General features: G+C 41.1%; 1 protein-coding gene and 1 long non-coding RNA gene across 4 annotated transcripts in view; one reads left to right on the top strand and one right to left on the bottom strand.

Annotated features, from left to right (window-relative positions):
- The window catches only part of LOC140482880 (uncharacterized), a 111,753-nt gene that overhangs the window by 36,739 nt on the left and 56,434 nt on the right, over positions 1 to 18,580 (bottom strand). The window lies entirely within an intron of this gene.
- The window catches only part of LOC140482878 (forkhead box protein N2-like), a 68,148-nt gene that overhangs the window by 32,022 nt on the left and 17,546 nt on the right, over positions 1 to 18,580 (top strand). For both annotated transcript variants that reach the window (XM_072580604.1, XM_072580603.1), the window contains exon 5: positions 15,647 to 15,711. In XM_072580604.1, the coding sequence (XP_072436705.1) occupies positions 15,647 to 15,711 (65 nt within the window). The remainder of the gene's footprint in view (positions 1 to 15,646; positions 15,712 to 18,580) is intronic.

The raw sequence follows: 18,580 nt of genomic DNA, 5'->3' as shown, positions 1-18,580 counted from the left end.
TTGGGCATAAACCCTTCATCAGGAATACGGGGGTTGGAGGGACGGAGAGATAAATAGGAGGGTCAGGGTGGGGGAAGGTAGCTGGGAAGGCAATAGGTAGATGCAGGTTGGAAGGGAGGGTGAAGCGGATAGGTGGGAAAGAAAAATGGACCGGTAGGACAGTGCTGAGTTGGAGGGTTGGTTCTGGGATGAGGTGGAGAGGGAGAGATGAGGAAACTGGTGAAGTCGATGTTGATACATGTCGTTGGAGGGTCCCAAGGCAGAAGATGAGGCATTCTTCCTCCAGTCGTTGGGTGGCTTGGATGTGGCGGTGAAGGCCTAGGACTCGCATGTTCTTGGCGGAGTGGAGTGGGAGTTAAAGTGGTCAGCCACAGGGTGGTGGGGTTGCTTGGTGCGTGAGTCCCAGAGGCTTTCCATGAATTGTTCTGTGAGTTGGCGTCCTGTCTCCCCAGTGTAGAGGAAACCACTTTGAGAGCAACAGACACAATAGATGAAGTGTTTGGATGTGCAGGAAAATCTCTGCTGGGTGTGGAAGGATCCTTTGGGGTCTTGGACGAAGTTGGGGGAGGGAGAGGTATGGGTGCAGGTTTTACACCCCTTATGGCAGTAAGAGAAGGTGCTGGGAGTGGAGGGAGGGTTGGTGGGGGATGAGGGAATCGCGGAGGGAATGGTCTGTGGAATGCAGATAGGGGTGAGGAGGGAAATATATCTCTGGTGGGGTCTAATTGTAGGTGGCGGAAATGGTAGAGGATAAAGCGCTGTATCTGGAGATTAGTGAGGTGGAAGGTGGGGACTAGGTGGTTCTATTCTTGTTGCGGTTGGAGGGGTGAGGTTCAAGGGTGGAGGTGTGGGAAGTGGAGGAGATGCGCTGGAGAGCATTGATCACGTGGGAGGGGAAATTATGGTCCTTGAAATAGGAGGCCATCTGGGATGTTCTGGAGTGGAATTACTCCTCGTAGGAGCAGATATGGCAGATGCAAAGGAATTGAGGAAAAAAAATGTTTTTACAGGAGAAATGTAGTCCAGGTAGCTGTGGGAGTTGGTGGGTTTGAAGTAGATGTCTGTGTTGAGTTGGTCACCGGAGATGGAGACTGAAAGGGGAGGGAGGTGTCCAAGATGGTCCAAGTAAACTTGAGGTCAGGATGGAAGGTATTCGTGAAGTTGATAAACTGCTCAACAACCTCATGGGAGCATGAGGTGATGCCAATACAGTCGTCAATGTAGTGGAGGAAAAGGTGGGAGATGATGCAAGTGCAACTTCAGAAGATGGAGGTTCCACGTATCTGAAGAGGCAGGCCTATGCAAGTGCCCATAGCTATCCCTTTGGTCTGAAGGAAGTGGGAGCATTCGAAGGACAAGTTGTTGAGGGTGAGGACCAGTTCCACCAATCAAATAAGTGTGTTGGTGGAGGGGTACTGGTTGCGTCGGCAGGAGAGGAAGAAACAGGGACCGTGGAGGCCTTTGTCATGCCGGATGGATAAGTAGGGGGACTGGATGTCTATGGTGAAGATGAGGTGTTGGCGGAGGGTGTGGGTGATGTCCCGTAAGTATGTGGGGAGTTCCTGGATGAAGGGGGGTCAGGGCAGTGTCAAGATGTGAGGAGATAAATTCAGTGAGGCAGGAGCAGGCTGAGATGATGGGTCCTTATCTTACTCAGTAGCCACCTGTGCAGCACCTTGTCAAAGGCTTTCTTGAAGTCTAGGTAGAACCTGCTTATTACTTCCTCAAAGAACTCTAGCAGATTTGTCAGGCATGACTTCCCCTTGATGAAACCACAACCATGCTGACTTTGCTCTATTTTACTATAAGCTTTCATGTATTCCAAAATCTCATTCTCCACAATGGATTCCAGGATCTTGCCCATAACGGAGGTTAGACTGTAATTTAATGTCATTTGTGTTACTCCTTTTTTTAAACAGAGGTGTCATGTTAGTAATTTTCCAATAGCCTGTGACTCTCCCTGATTCTAGCGATTCCTGAAAGATCACCACTAATGCCTCTGCTATCTCCCATAGAACTCTGGGGTGGAGCCCATCTGGTTCAGGTGATTTATCCATCTTCAGGCCATTCAATTTTTCTCACACCTTCTCCTTAGTGATGGCCACCATCCTCCACTCTGCCCCTTACTCTCTTGAATATTTGGGATATTACTCGTGTCTTCCACCGTGAAGACTGATGCAAAGTAATTATTCAACTCCTCAGCCATTTCCTTGTTCCTCACTACTATCTCTCTAGCGTCATTTTCCAGCAGCCAAATGTCCACTTTTGCCTCTCTTTTGCCCTTTTTATAGTCTGAACAAATTCTCACAGTCTTCCTTCATATTACTGGCTGGCTTACCCTCTTATTTAATCTTCTCGCTCTTTATTTCTTTCTTTTTTGTTGCCCTCTGGTCTTTGTAAACTTCCCAATTCTCTGGTTTCCCATTGCCCTTTGTCACATTACATACTTTCTTCTCTTTTGCTGTTATGCTATCCCTGACTTCCCTAGTCGGCCATGGTTGCCTCATCCTCCCTGTACCATGCTGCCTTTTCCTTGGGTTGAATCTCTGCGGAGTATCCCAGACACACATTGCCGTTGCTGTTCCACTGTTCTTCCTGCTTGGCTCTTCTCCCAGTCAATTCCACTCAGCTCTTCCCTCATGCCCCTGTAGTTGCCTTTATTCAGCAGTAATATCATTATCTCTGATTCTATGTTCTCCCTCTCAAATTGCAGAGTAAATTCAATTATATGATCACTATCTCCTTAGGGTTCCTTCACCTTTAAGCTCCATGATCAAGTCTGCCTCATTGCACAACACTAAATCCAGTTTTGCCTGTTCCCTTGTGGGCTCTACCACAAGCTGCTCCAAAACGCCATCTTGTAGACATTCCACAAATTCCTTTCCTTGCAATCCACTACCAACTTGATTTTCCCAGTCCACCTGCATATTGAAATCCCCCATGAACATAACTTTGCCTTTCCTATACATCTTTTCTATCCCCTGGTGTATCTTGTGCCCCAGCTCCTGACTACTGTTTCGACGCTTGTACACAACTCCAACTATGATTTTGTTTTATCCTTTTTTGCAGTTCCTCAATTCTAGTCACACAGATTCTACACTATCTGACCCAACTTCATTTCTTACTATTGATTTCATTTCATTTCTTATTAATAAGGCAACCCCACCCCCCTGCCGATCTGCCTACATTTTCAATCAGACATATAACCTTGAATATTCAGCTCCCAATCCTGATCCCTTTGCAGTCATATCTCCATGACCCCCACCACATCCTACCTGCTAATTTTGATCTACGCCACAAGCTCATTTAACTTATTCCTTCAGATATAACACCTTCAGTTCTGTATTAACCATCCCTCTTAGCATGAATTACATTGGTATTTTCCCTGGGGTGGAAGAGTTCAAAACGATAAGGGGAGAGAGCCTTAAAAAGGACATAAGGGGCAACTTTTTCACACCGAGTGGTTCATGTGAAATAACTGCCAGCAGAAGTGGTAGATGCTGGTACAGTTACAATATTTGAAAAGACATTTGGAGAAATACATGAATAGGAAAGGTTTGGAGGGATACGGGCCAAATGCAGGCAAGTGGGACTAGTTTAGTTTGGGAATATAGTTGGCGTGGACTACATTGACCGAAGTGTCTGTTTCCATGACGCTGACTCTCGTTCCCCATTATCTACAGCACAATTACTTGTTCAAAGAAATCCAATAATTTACACTTTAATCTCCCTTTGACAAAACCATGCTGTCTCTGCCTGATTATTTTGAACTTATTGAAGTGCCTTGTTATAAAATATTTAATATAACTTCCAACATTTTTTAATGACAGATATTAAGCTAACTGGCCTGTAGTTTCCTGCTTTCTGTTATCCTCCCTTTTCGAATAAGGAAGTTACATTAGCTATTTTCCAATCTCAGGGAATGTCTGAATCCAATGAGTTTTAGAAAATTAAAACAGACATGTCAACAATTGAACTGATTACATCCAAGGGTTTTAAAGGAAGCAATCTGTCAGGACCTAGGGACTCGTCAACCTACCGTTCCAACAGTTACTTGGTACTACTTATCTAGTAATTGTATTTTGTTGAAATCTTCTCTCTCCTTTTCCATTCCTTATTTATAGCTATTTCCTGGATGCTACTCATATTCTTTAGTGAAGACAAATGAAAATATCTGTTCAATAGATCTGCCATCTCTTTTGTCTTCTATTAGTAATTCCCCAGACTCATTTTCACTTAACACTTTATTAATACTTTTTAAATATCTGGAGAAACCTTTTTTATCTGTTTCTATGTTTTTAACAAACATTCTCTCGTACTCCATTTTTCTCTTATTAACCTTTTGGAAATTTTTTGCTGTGTTTTACATTCTGTCCAGTCTTCTTACTTGTCAGTTCTTTGCACAATTATGTCTTTGAGCTTGTAGCTATCTTTAACTTTATTGTAGTTAACTAAGGATGACAGGTCTGTCCCTGAGAAAATTTGTTCTTAGTTGTTGGAATCATGATTCAGTGCTTTCTGGAAGATCCCCTTAAATATTTGCCATTGCCTATCTGTTCCCCTATTCTGTTAACCTAAATTGCCAGTTCACTTTCGCTAGCTTTGCTTTCTTGCTGTCATAATTGTCCTTAATTCAAAAGTAGTCTTGGACCCCATACTTCCCCCTCTCAAATTGAGTGAGTGGCTAGGGGGTGGCATGGTGGCTCAGTAGTTAGTGCTGCCTCACAGTGCCAGGGACTGGGTTTGATTCCAACCTCTGGCAACTGCCTGTGTGGAGTTTGCACATTTTCCCTGTGTCTGTGTGGGTTTCCTCCAGGTGCTCTGGTTTCTTCCCACAGTCCACAGATGTGCAGGTTAGGTGGATTGGAGTGCTAAATTGCCCATAGTGTTCCAGGATGTGTGGGTTAGGTGCATTAGGGCTAGATACAGGGTAGGGAAAATGGGTCTGGGTGGGTTACTCTTCGGTGGGGTTGGTGTGGACTTGTTGGGCCAAAGGACCTGTTTCCACATGGTAGGAAGTCTTTGATTCTATGAAATCATATTTAAAATTCAATGATGTTATAGTTGTTGCTTCCCAGGGGAACTTTAATCATTTAGGTCAGTAATTAGTCCTGCTTAATGAAACTAGGTCTACTATAGCCTGCTGTCTGCTTGGTGGCACAACATGCTGGTCCAAGAAATTGTCCTGAAAACATTCAATGAATTTGTTAGCTGGACTACTTTTATCTGTCTGATATTTCTAGTCCATATGTAAGTAAGAATTAGGACTAAGATTAGGCAACTTTTGATACAATCATGGCTAATCTCATCTCTGCCTCAACTACATTTTCCTGCCAATCTCCATAACTCTTCAACCTATTAATAATTAAAAATTTGTCTATCTCCTCCTTAAATTTATTCAGTGTCCACCACATTCTGCGGCAATGAATTCCAGAGATTCAGAACCTTTTAAGAGAAGTGCTTCCTCCTCATGTCTGTTTTAAATCTACCATCCCTTAGCTTAAAACTGTGATCCCTTATTCTCAATTGCCCCACAAGAAGAAACATCTCCTCTACATCTGTGTCAATCCGTTACAGCATCTTATATACCTCATTTGGATCTCCTCTCATCCTTTTAAACTCTAGCTAGTATAATCTAAACTGCTTCATCTCTCCTTATATGAAAAGCTTTTCACCTCTGGAATTAATCTAGTGAACCCTCTCTGAATTTGATTAAAATCTCCAATAATAATACTTGTATCCTTTTTGACAATCTCTATTATTTCTTTCTCTGTCCTACAATGTCTTTACTGTTAGGCAGCCTGTCCACCATACTAGTTCATCTGTTTTGTGTTGTATGCTACATGCATTCAAATCCAGTACTTTAAGTTTTGTCCTTTTATTATTTTCATTACCTCTAATCTTATCTGCTGATTTGCTCTTTGATCTGCATCTTCTGTCTCATCTTGTCATTGTCCGCTTACCATTTACCATGTTAATTCCTTTCTCTATTGCATATTCACCACAGTTTCCTAAATTTGGGATCTTGCCCTCCCTATTTAGTTTAAATCTGCTCCAGTTCCCTAGTCATGCGGTTTGCAAAAGCACAAGTCCCAATACACTTTAGGTGTAGACCTTCCCAATGGTACAAATCCCACTTTCCCCAGTATTGATGCCAGCTTGGCACAGATCATGTTATCTTTGTCTAATCATACTATGATGTTCTAAGGGCATCAACTTCTTTAGTAATAAATTCCAATATTTTCCTGTGATAGATGTCAGGTTAACTGGCTTAATTCCCTGTTTTCTTTCCTGTGTCATATTGATTGAGTTTCAGTCAGCTGAAGACATTCTCTACAATCTCGGAAATTTTGGCAAATCATAACCAGTGCATTCATTGTCTCTGCAGCTATCTCTTTTGAGAGAACATAGGCCATCAGATTCCTGGAGATTTGTCAATTTTTAGTCTGATAGGTTTTTCTAATACATTTTATCTGTTGATATTAATTATCTAAAATTCATCAGTTTCATTAAGTCATTGGAATACCTCTATTTTTGGTATATGGTTTGTTCTTTCACTATTTACAAACACAGTATATTTGTTCAATCTCTCTGCCATGTCAGGTGTATAAACAATGCAATGCTGGTCAATGAACTATGGAGTGTTAGGATGATTAATCATTTTTGATACTGACTTTCACAACAATACCAGTGCTGGGGGTGAGGTTGAGGGAATCATAACTGCGACCATAAGATTGTAAGATGTAGGAGCAGAAGTAGGCCATTCAGCCTATTGAATCTGCTCCATGATTCAAATAGATAAAAGCTGATCTGATAATCCTCAACTTCACTTTCCTGCCTTTTCCTTTTAATCCTTGATTCTGTTACTGATTAGAAATCTGTTTGATCTCAGCATTGAATATATTTAACAGTGCATTTCTCCAAATTCAATGCTCGATGAAAATTTCTCTGATCTGGAACTTAAACCTGCTATGAAATGACCTGCTATATCAGCCTTAAAGTAAATTGGAATGACCCCATTGATATTATTTTATATTCTCATGGCCTTTCTCATGTGAAAAGGATGTGAAAGAGCACTAAGGCATTTTAAGGCAGTGATCAATCTCAATTCATCAAGACACAGAAGTCATTATAAATGAGCCAGTTGTGGTGTTACTATGGCAACACATTAGGGAAAAATGTGTACATCATGTTATGTTGCTTGGTAACCAATTATATGTATAGCACACTGAAATAATCATACTTTTATATCTCTTGTTTGAAAGACTGATCCAATGAGACTTGACTCATTGCAACTTTCATTTATGGGAACTGAGAATTTTTATTTCGCCTTGCAAAGGATAGGGAATTTCCTGGTAATAGGTGTGCTGTTCATTATCAACGTGTACAGTCATTTCGGTATGCTGTTTGATATGCATAACATCACTGTGGCAGATGGGTGTGGTTCAAAGGTCAGTGTTTTTCTGTTGCGTAGCAAGAAAATTACATGGCCCAGACTGTGATTCACTCAAACATAACTTACCAGAATTCAAATTCTGCCTGATATTTTGTGTGTTCTCCCCCGACCCTTATGGAAAACTGCAGCACAAAGGATGATAGATAACTGGTTTACTTATATATGGTGTGGGGCAGACAAACCAAAGAAAAAATGTTTTCCTGCAAATCAATTCAAAAGGAGCTCAATTCATCTTAGGAACTTTCCAGGGCTTGGTGAAGTACAAAACTCCATTGAGCATGGAATTATGCTGAGATAGCCGATATCAGCTGACTGGGGGAACTGTGTTGCAACTTCAGTGTTCTTGTTCCTGATAATTATCCAGTGTCGTAATCTGGGGAATGTGGGTTTGTGGGTATCAGGTGAGGGTCTGTTTGGGCTGAGTTGCATTGTTTTCTTATGATAAGATAACTTGTCAAAGAAAATTGCTTCAGTTTACATGTCGAGAACAGTGTTTGTGTTGGAGGGAATAATTTATTGTAAACTCACTGTCTGTTAGTTCAAGATGAAATTTTCATTAAAAAATAAAGAAAATTTTCATACGTCAGATCCCAGTCTCTTCTAAGGCGATACTCTTTGGTTAAGTGCATGATTTCAGTAAGAGATAAAATGGCAGAGATAGGTGCTTTGCTACTGCTACATGCTTCCTAGTAATTGCTGTAGAAGAACTAGTGACCTACGAATACTTTTAAAAAAAAAAATGTATATCATGACTTTTAAAAAGGTGTAGTATGAATGATAACTCTATACCATGCTTTGTAGGTTTTCACGAGAGATAATAGGATAGGTGAAAAGGAATGCTGACAATGTGGTGATTGCTAATTGTAGTCATATTTCATTAATATTTCCAGTCTTGACAGGTTACTTAAGGGATCCTTAGATATTCTTGACTATTTAAAGTCCAACATTTTGTTTTGTGTTTTTTTTTCTTTTTCCATTTCTCTCTCTTGCTCCAACAACACTGTAATTTAATGAAACCATAGATATAGAAGCAGAATTAACTCAGTTGGTGTATTGAGTCTGTTCTGCCATTCAATCATGGCTGGTATGTTTATCAAACGCATGCTCCTGCCTTCTCTTGATTTCCTTATCAATCAAGAACCTATCTCTTGCGGTCCAAAATACATTCAATAAAGCCCTTCATCCCTGGGAAGATTCTTGTAAACCACCTCTGGAAGCCCTCCAATGTCTGCACATCCTTCCTTTGATATGGGGCCCAACACTGCTCATAATATTCCATATGCAGTCTGCCTGGAGCCTTGTACACCCTTAGCAGAATGTCCCTGCTTTTGTAGTCTCATCCTCTTGAAATGAGAGCTAACATTGGATTTGCTTTCCTAACCACGAACTGAACCTGAATGTTACCAAAAGAATCCTGAACTAGAAGCAGGGTGACCCCCAATCTTGGAATTCTGCTGTATGAACCCCGAGGATGTGCAACAATCATGTTGGTGAAGGCTGCAATCTCCAGTTGCTGGTATTATTTCCTGTCGATCAGTGGGGCAGATTTCTTCTCACCATTTGTAAGTGATTCTGGCAAGACTTGGGTGAAGTTTTTCAGCAAGTTCGAGCTGCAGCTCCATCCATCCTGTTCCTTGATAAAAATGATTCCATCCTTGGATCATGTTCACATGATGGAGCAAATGGCTGTTCTGTTAGTGTCCTCTTCATTCTTTGTACTTCAGATTTCTGAAGCCTTTCCCCATGAAAACGTAGTCTGCACCTCTCTTCTTCCTATGAAGGTGCATAGCCTCTCTCTTTCGTACATTATATTCTACTGGCATATCTTTGCCCCCTCTCTTACTGTGTCCAAATCTTTCTGCAGCCTCCGTGCTTCCTCAACTATTGCCCTCCACTTATCTTTGTCATCTGCAAACCTAGCAACAATGCCCTCAGTTCTATTTGTCTAGATTATTAATATATAATGTGAAAGTTGTGGTCCCAATGTGGACCTTTGCAGACCTCCACTAGTCACTGGCTACCATCCTGAAAAAGATGTCTTCATCCCTACCCTTTGCCTTCTGCCAGACAGCTAATCCTTTATCCATTGCCAGTACCTTGCCCTTAACATTATCTACCCTTATTTAGCAGCTTCCTGTGTGGCACCTTGTCAAAGGCTTTCTGCAAATTCAAATAGTTCATGGTCACTGGCTCCCCCTTGTCTAACTTGTTTGTTCCCTTCTCAAAGAATCTTAACAGGTTTATCAGGCATGACCTCCCCTTACTGAAACTGTGCTCAGTCCTATTTTACCATGCACGTTCAAGTGTTCTGCAATCTCTCTCTTAATAATGGACTCTTGAAATTTTACAACCAAGGTCAGGCTAAGTAGCCTATACTTCCCTAACCTCTGCCTCCCTCCCTTAAACAGGGGTGTTATGTTAACCATTTTCAGTTCTCTGGGATCAGTGATTCCTGAAAGATCACCAATAATGCTTCTACAATCTTCAGAACTCTTGGGTGTAGTCATCTGGTCTAGGTGATTTATCCTTCGGTCCTTTCAGCTTCCTCAGTGTCTTCTTCTTGATGGCCACTAAACCCACCTCAGCCCCCTGACTCTTGAAGTTTGGGTAATCTGGTGAATTCCACTGTGAAAACTGATGCAGAGTACCTATTCAGTTCCTCTGCCATTTCTTTGTTCCCATTACTACTTTTGCAGCCTCATTTTCCAGCGGTCCAATGTCCACTCGGGCCTCTCTTTTTGAAGAGATACCTTTCTGATATCTTTTTTAAAAAACTAATACAATCTTCTTTTATTTTATTAGCTAGCTTAATCTCAAATTTCATCTTCTTCCCCTTATTGCTTTTTCAGTTATCCTCTGGTAGTTTTTAAAAGGCTTTCTGATCCTCTGGCTTCCTGCTAATCTTTACCACATTATGTGCCTTTTCTTTTGCTTTTATGCTGTCCTTGATTTCCCCTGTCAGACATGGTTACCTCATCCTCACTTTCTTCCTCCTTAGGATGAATTCTGCTGTGCTTCCCAAATTACGCCCAGAAACTCATGTCATTGCTGCTCCATTATCTTCCCTTCTAATCCACTCTTGCCAGCTCCTCGTGCTGTGTTTGTAGCTCCCTCCTCAGGTGAATGGAGGTCAAGTGCCTGGTTGCTGGCCTTGGCTAACTTCACTCGGCCTCAACAGGAACTGAACGAGTGATATTCTATGTCTGCTAGATATCACTGGAATATTTTTTCCCAATTCTGGGTACTACACTTTAGCAAGGATATGAAAACTTGACAGAAGGTGACCAAAGGATTTACTAGATTTGTTTTTAATTTGCTTATGGGATGTAGGCCTCACTGGCTAGGCCATGAGCCAATTATTGCCAATCCCTAATTCCCCTTGAGAAAGTGGTGAGCTACTGTTTCAAAATCTGCAGTCCTTGGGTGTAGGTGCACCCACACTGCTGTTAGGAAGGGTGTTCGAGGAATTTGACTCAGCGATAAGTTAAGATGTGGTGATAAAGTTCCAAAGCAGAATACTGTGTGCTTGTTAACTGCCAGAGAGCAAAAGTTCTTTAGATAAGAGCCTAGGCATGTACTTCTCTCATCAGAGATTTATTTTGCATCACTTGCACATCTTAAAATTTCAACTGCACTGATTACATATTCCCCAAATATACCCAGTCAAGTACTTGCTCCGTTATCCCTTAATTAACATATTCCCTAGTTCCATTTGGTCTCTGGCATCCCTACAGAGCCTACTCGATCATCATGTGGTTTGGAGGGAAACATGGAAGTTGTAATGTTTGCATTTGCTGCTGTTCTACTTCTAGGTGGTTGAAGTCATGGGTTTGGATGGTACTATTTGAAAGAACCTTGATGACTTACTGCAGAGCATCTGATGGATGGTAGATATTGCTGTCACTGGTACTGAATGTTAAAGGTGGTGGATTAGGTGCCAGTCAGTCAGGTTGTTGAATGATAAATTTCTTGTGTTGTTGAAGCTGCACTTATTCAAGCAGGTAGAGAGTATTCTATCACACTTCTGATGGTGTCTTGTAGACGGTTGAACAAGCACAGGGGAGATAGGAGGTGAGTTACTTGTGTTATGAAGTTGAAGGTGTGTGCTGTACCTTTTTAAGAGAGAGTGAATGCTGTTCTGCACTGATAGCTTAAAGAGCAGTCTCAGCGTCCTGGGAAATTGAAAATATATAACATTTGCTGTGAAATAAATACCTGAGTTGGTTGCTGTTTTGACAACAATTTGAATTCAACCAATCAGTTTAAATTATGCCCCAGGATATTAAACTGAATCAAGTTTGAATTTATTGTTTTGCCAACATCAAATCAAAGAGATGATCCAATGTTGGGGATATTAATAATAAAGGCAGGTATTTTGAAAATCAGTCAGAGCAACTGCCATAGAGAGACCCGCAAGATATTAAAACACTCTCTATCAAAGGTACCTTTTCATGAAACATATTTGCAGTAAAAAGAAAGAAGACAACCCAGGAAGATCTTTAGTTGAAAGAAGACCGTTACCAAAGATGACAGCAACGGTATGGTTTTGAAATTAAGTTGATAAAATTTGAATGTGTTTTATTGGAACAGTATATTGTTAGATTTGGAGGCAGGTAATAAGCAGTTAAGAGAAAGAGGGGCTTCGAGTTGTGAATAGTTGTTGTTTGATGTTCACTTTTAGAGTTAAAGAATAAATTGATATTGTCTTTAAATAGTGGAATTTGGGGAGTTCTGTGTCACTCATTTTAACATTACAAGGCGAGGTGAGCTTTTCTGGGTGTTTAGTTTAACAGAGGGGTTCACCACCTGTTGTAACACTTGCTGCAAAATTCGAAGCCTCTGACCAGCTCTTTTCGCAAAATACTTACTTAGCTAGTCCCATTTAGTTTTTGGCCAGTTGTAATGCAGTGTTGATCATGGGTCTTCGGTGATAGGAATGTAACGAACATCAGAGGATGATGATTAGATACTTTGTTGTTTGCAATTGCTAGTACCTTGTAAGTCATGAATGTTACTTGCCATTTATTAGCCCAAGTCTGGCTGTGGTACAGATTCTGCTTAATATGGACTACTTCAGAATCTGAGGAATTGCGAATGGTGCTGAACATTGTGTAATCATCAGTGAACATCTTCACTTATGTTTTAAGATGGAGGAAAGGCTGAATGGCCTCCTTTTGTATTGTAGTTACAAACCGTGTTTATATTGGAAGGCAAATGTGAAAACAGATTATTGACCCCAAGCATGATTTTGAGAGTCCGACTTTTGCTTAAAAAAATGCTGGAGCCGAGAACAGTGACCACGAAACAAAAGAACAATTAGAGCTACCTTTACTTACAAGGTCAGATCATCTAACTTCTCGTGCAAGCTTAAGGACTGACATCAACCAATCCCTCTGGCTCAGTCTGTATAATTTACAATATCTGAATTATCGTACTATGAGAGGATCAATTTTACCTTTAAGTTAGTCCATTGCCAACTTGGCAGCTTTCTTTTAAATTCACATATGTATTTTCTTAGCTGTTTGAGGCCTCCCAACTGGCTTTTTCTCCCCACAGTAGGAACCATATTAGCCAAATTCGACACCGTACAGTGTAACTGCAGATCAGACTCATTATCCTTCTATATAATTTTGATCTATACCAGCCCCAGCTTTCTGTGTGTACCTTTTTAGTCATGATGATGACCTACTTATTGGTCCTCTTTTGTTCTTTCTTCAGTCATGTAGTCACAGTTCTCTACACTGAACCCCCTTCCTTACCATGTCATTCTGCCATAACGTTTCTCTGCATTCATTGGCATCTTTTATTCCTTTCTCTTCTCTCAGAAAACTCCCTTTCTCCTTCCTTAGTGTTCTGTCATTACTCTCTAAGCATTTTACAGGACAATGGTGTTTCTCATTCCATGATGACTATTGTATAAATATCACAAGTATAGTTAAATACTGTTGAGATTACAACCCCTTACGTTGGTACGGTCTGTCACAGGTAAGTTCAAACTAATAGAGGACTTAAAGCTGTGTGGAGAAGCTGCACATCTGAAATTTTTGCTTCCGTTTGTCAGCTGAAAAACTAATATATTTGTGTTAGACACTGCAGCAAATAAGTGAATTGCAGATATCCAGCTATGGTCAGCCTCGTATAATAAGAGCAGAGGGTTCTTTTGTAAAACTACCCTTGTTGGTTGTGGTTCAGTATACAGTGATCACAAACCCAGCACATCTTTTGGTAGTCCTTATTTGGATCAACATCATGGGATTATTCAGCTGGTAATGGTCAGGAGCAATAAACAAAGTAAAAGTGCGTTTCATAAAATAATGTTCTCGATTGTTTTCTAATTATTACATTTCTGATCTTCCCATTGATACATTGTGTACCAAAATTAGAGCTCCAGGAAAGAAGTTGAGACCAATACACAACCAATTGAAAGAACTTAGGGCATTGTTGCTAAGTTTACGGATGACACAAAGATAGGTGGAGGGACAGGTCATGATGAGGAAGTGGGAAGGCTACAGAAGGACTTGGACACACTTGGAGAGTGAGCAAAGAAGTGGCAGATGGAATACAATGTGGGAAAGTATGAGGTGATGCACTTTGGTAGGAAGAATACAAGCATAGACTATTTTCCAAGCAGGAAAAGGCTCCTGAAATCTGAAACCACAAAGAGATTTGGCAGTCCTAGTTCAGGATTTTCTTAATAGACCGGTTTGGTTGGCGATTAGGAAGGCAAATGCAATGTTGGCATTCATTTCAAAACTGCTGGAATACAAGAGCAAAGGTGTACTGCTGATGCTGTGTAGGTTCTGGTTAGACAGCATTTTAGAATATTATGAGCAGTTTTGAGCCCCAAATCTAAGCAAGAACTTGCTGGTGTTGGAGGGTGTCTAGAAGAGGGGGTTAGTACAATTGATACAAAGGATGAAGGTCTTGTCATTATGAGGAGCAGTTGAGGTCTCTGGTTCTTTACTTGATGGAGTTTGGAAGGATGACAGGGAATCTGATTGAATTTGGAGAATACTGAGAGACCTGGACAGAGTAGATAAGATGTTTCCACTGGTTTGAGAGAGGAGTACCTAAGGGCACAACCTTAGAGTTAAGGGACGGCCCTTTCAGAACTGAGATGAAGAGGAACTTCTTCAGCCAGAGGGTGGTTAATCTGTGGTACTCCTTTCTGTCTAGGGCTATGGAGGCCAAGTCACTAAATATGTTTAAGATGGAGGCAGGTCTTGATTGGTGAGGGAACAAAGTGTTACTGGGGGGGGAAGGCAGGAGGGTGGGGTTGAGAAATATCAGTCATTATCAAATGGTGGAGCAGACCTGATGGGCTGAATGGCTTAATTCTGTTCCTTTTGTCTTATGATCTTATTTGGTATCTGCTCTTTTCCTTTCATCCTTCCCCTCTCCATCCTACAGTGCTGACTATACTGCTGACACTTCTGAAATGACCACTCTTAATGTTTTGAATACAAGGTAGCAAAGAAAGGCTAAGACTTGTGGAATTTTACCACACCATATCTGAACATCTTTAGTCTGAAGAAGGTTGAGGAATCAGTATTACGTACATAAGGTCCCCCAGAACTTGTACGTAGGGATGCATCTTGGAGTGATTTACAGAGTCTTTAGAGTCTGAGTTTTTAGGTATGAAACAAGTAATTTCAACTCTAGGAAACTCCTAGATACATTTCTAACAGCACCGCAAATGGATTGAAGGCAGATGTCTGCTGCTTTTCTCAGCAATTGATTTGTGATTTATAAAATTGCAGAAAATGTTGAAAATCACAAAGGATAATTGCGAGGTGAAAACTTCAGTTTAACCAATCTTAATTTGGTGAAGATGAAGCAGACACACTGTCATGATAATCTGATTAAGATGTTCTGTTTCAACATATTTGGTTTGGTTCTGGATTTCTGATGATCCTAGTTGATTTTAACTGAGAAAGCAATTTGGATGCTACAACTATCTTTGGCATTCATGTACCAAGGAAAGGAAATCAGCCTTTAAGGATATCCAATAAGCAAAAAATAAGGTTGAGTTGTGATCTCCCCAGCATCAAACAGCTTGTCTGCATTCACTGTCTGGTCTCGTACTTTTAAGTGTGGCCATGTGGGCAGTAGAACTTGAGATTGTACTGGGGCAAGTACCAAAGCCTGTTTGTTTTTATAAAAGTACTCTTCCATTGATGTTTCTTTCAGTGCATCCCCACCTCCTCATCACCTCACAACAATGTCACCACAGCTCCAAAGCTGCCATCAGAAAGGTGAGTTTACTTTTTCTTTTCAGAAACTAGCATACTTGATAAACTGAGTACAAGTGGAAGTAAAGAACAAATATAAGCACTTAATGAGAATTACCTCTTGACTGCCTTGGGGGAGGTGATAGTGCAATGGTATTGTCGCTGGCCTAGTAAATCAGAGAGACAGATAATGTCTGGGGGCCACCACGACAAATCTAATTTCAATAAAATGCTGGAATTAAAATCTAAAGTCTAATGAAGACTACAAACTAACCATCAATTGCCATAAAAACTCATCTGGTTCACTAATATTCTTTCAGGAAAGACCTTAAGGAACAAGCACCTGATGAAGGAGCAATGCTCTGAAAGCTAGTGCTTCCAGTTAAAACTGTTGGACTATAACTTGGTGTTGTGTGATTTTTAACTTAAGGGATGAAAATTGCCATCCTTACCTGGTCTGACCAACATGTGACTCCAGATCCACAACAATGTGGTTTATGCTAAACTGACCTCTGAAACAGCTTAGCAATCCTCTGCATTCAAAGAAAACTGAATGGACAACAAATGTGCATATCCTATGAATGAAAAAAAAAGTAATTCTTTGTGATATAAAATGGCTGATAATTTTTACTTTTAAAAGTGAATGAAAATGTTCTAATATTTACTCCCATGTACTTTAAGCCTTACAGACATGTGACAAAATGCCATTTCACTGAATCAACTCTCCAAAGAGAAATAGAGGGGAAAAGTTTTATATTTCCGTTTCTCTTGCCAACCTTTTCTTTGTCTTGAAGAACTAGAGGTCACAGTTTAAAAATAGGGGGGTCACCTGTTTAAAACAGATGAGGTGAACTTCTCTCTCTTGGCCGATTTTGAATCTTTGGAGATCTTTTCCTCAAAAATCGGCGAAAGCAAAGATTTTGAATATTTTTAAGGCAGAGGTGGATGTAAACTTGGTAAGCAAGGGGATGAAAGATTATCAGGTATAGACAAAAATGTGGATTTGAAGTTCTAATCAGATTAACTATGATCTAATTAAATGACGGAACAGACTCAAGGGCTGAATGTTCTACTGCTTCTCGTCTGTGTAACAACTGACTCCTTATGAAAGACAACTCTGAGCTGCCAGTACCATGTTGAGTTTTGGTACTGGGCATTGAATGGTTACTTAAGTGCAGATCAGTTACTTATGCAATATTCCACACAGTGCAATTCCAGCAGAGGTTGGGGAAGTTGAAAGTACAGTTTAAATATTTTGTAATGATTATTCTCAATGGTGGAAACAGAGCAAAAGATAAGGCTGAAGCATATTCAGCAATCTTCAGCTAGAAGTGCTGAGCCTCATCCAGTGATTCCCAGCATTACAGGCAACAGTCTTCAGCCAATTCAATTCACTCCACATGACATCAAGAAAATGTTTGAGACACTGGATACTGCACAAGCGAAGGGCCCTGACAAATTCTGGCAATAGTATTGTGCTCCAGAACTTGTTGCTGCTTTAACCAAGCTCTTTCAGTACAATTACAATTCTGGCATCTATCCAACAATGTGGAAAATTGCTTAGGTATAGCCTCTGCATAAAAAGCAGGACAAATCCAACCCAGCCAATTACTGCCTCATCAGTCTACTCTCAATCATCAGTAAAGTGACAGGAGGTGTCATCAACAGTGCTGTCAAGCAGCACCTCAGTGATGCCCAGTTTGGGTTCCGCCAAGACCACTTAGCTTCTCACCTCATTACTGCCTTGGTTCAAACATGGACAAAAGAGCTGAATTAGAGGTGAGATGGGAGTGACAACCCTTGATATCACTGTGGCATCGAGAAGTCCAAGAAAAACAGAACCATTGGGTATCAGGGGCAAACTCCCCAGTGGCTGGAGTCATACCTGGCAAGTAGGAAGATGGTCGTAGTTGTTGGAGTCATCCTAGCTCCTGTGTCAATCATCCTAGCTCCAGAACACCTCTGCAGGATTTCCTCAGGGTAGTGTCCTTGGCCCAACCATTGCTTCCTCAATGACCTTCCCTTCATCATAAGGTCAGAAGTGAGGATATTCACTGCGCAATGTTCAGCACTATTTGTGACTCCTCAGATACTGAAGCAGTCCCAAGTTCACATCCAACAAGATCTGGACAATATCCAAGCTAGGGCTGATAACTGGCAAGCAACATTTGCACCATACAAATTCCAGGGTGTAACCAACAATAAGAGACATTTTAACTACTGCCCCATGACATTCACTTAAGTTACCATCACTGAATCCCCCACTATCAACATCCTGAAGGTTATCATTGACCAGAAGTTCAACTGAACTTGCCACATAAACACAGTGGCTGTAACAGCAGGTCAGAGGCTAAAAATACTTTGGTGAGTAACTCACCACCTGACTCCCCAAAGCCTGTCCACCTCTACAAGGCTCAAGTCAGGAGTGTGATGGAACACTCCGCACTTGGCTGGATGAGTTCAGCTCCAACACCACGCAAGAAGCTTGACACTATCTAAGACAAAGCAGCATGCTTGACTGGCACTAAATCCACAAGCATCCACTCCCACTGATGCTCAGTAGCAGCAGTGTATACTAGCTATAAGATGCACTGCAGAAATTCACCAAAGATCCTGATACAGTACCTTTCAAACCCAGATCTACTTCCACCTCTAAGGACGAGGGCAGCATATATATGGGGAGACCACTAGCTGCACATTCCCCTCCGGGGCCACTCGCCATGCTGACTTGTACCAACAACAAAGAAGGAAAAATGATATAAGATCCTGGAATTCCTCCCTAATGGTATTGTGGGTCAATCCACAGCAGATGGACTGCAGCAGTTCAAGAAAGCAGCTCTGCACCAACTTCTCAAGGGCAACTAGGGACAGGCAATAAATGCTGGCCAGCCAG

This window comes from Chiloscyllium punctatum, chromosome 11 (genome assembly GCF_047496795.1).
Source record: "Chiloscyllium punctatum isolate Juve2018m chromosome 11, sChiPun1.3, whole genome shotgun sequence".
Classification (NCBI taxonomy): Eukaryota; Metazoa; Chordata; class Chondrichthyes; order Orectolobiformes; family Hemiscylliidae; genus Chiloscyllium; species Chiloscyllium punctatum.
This window is presented reverse-complemented; position numbering and strand designations above follow the sequence as displayed.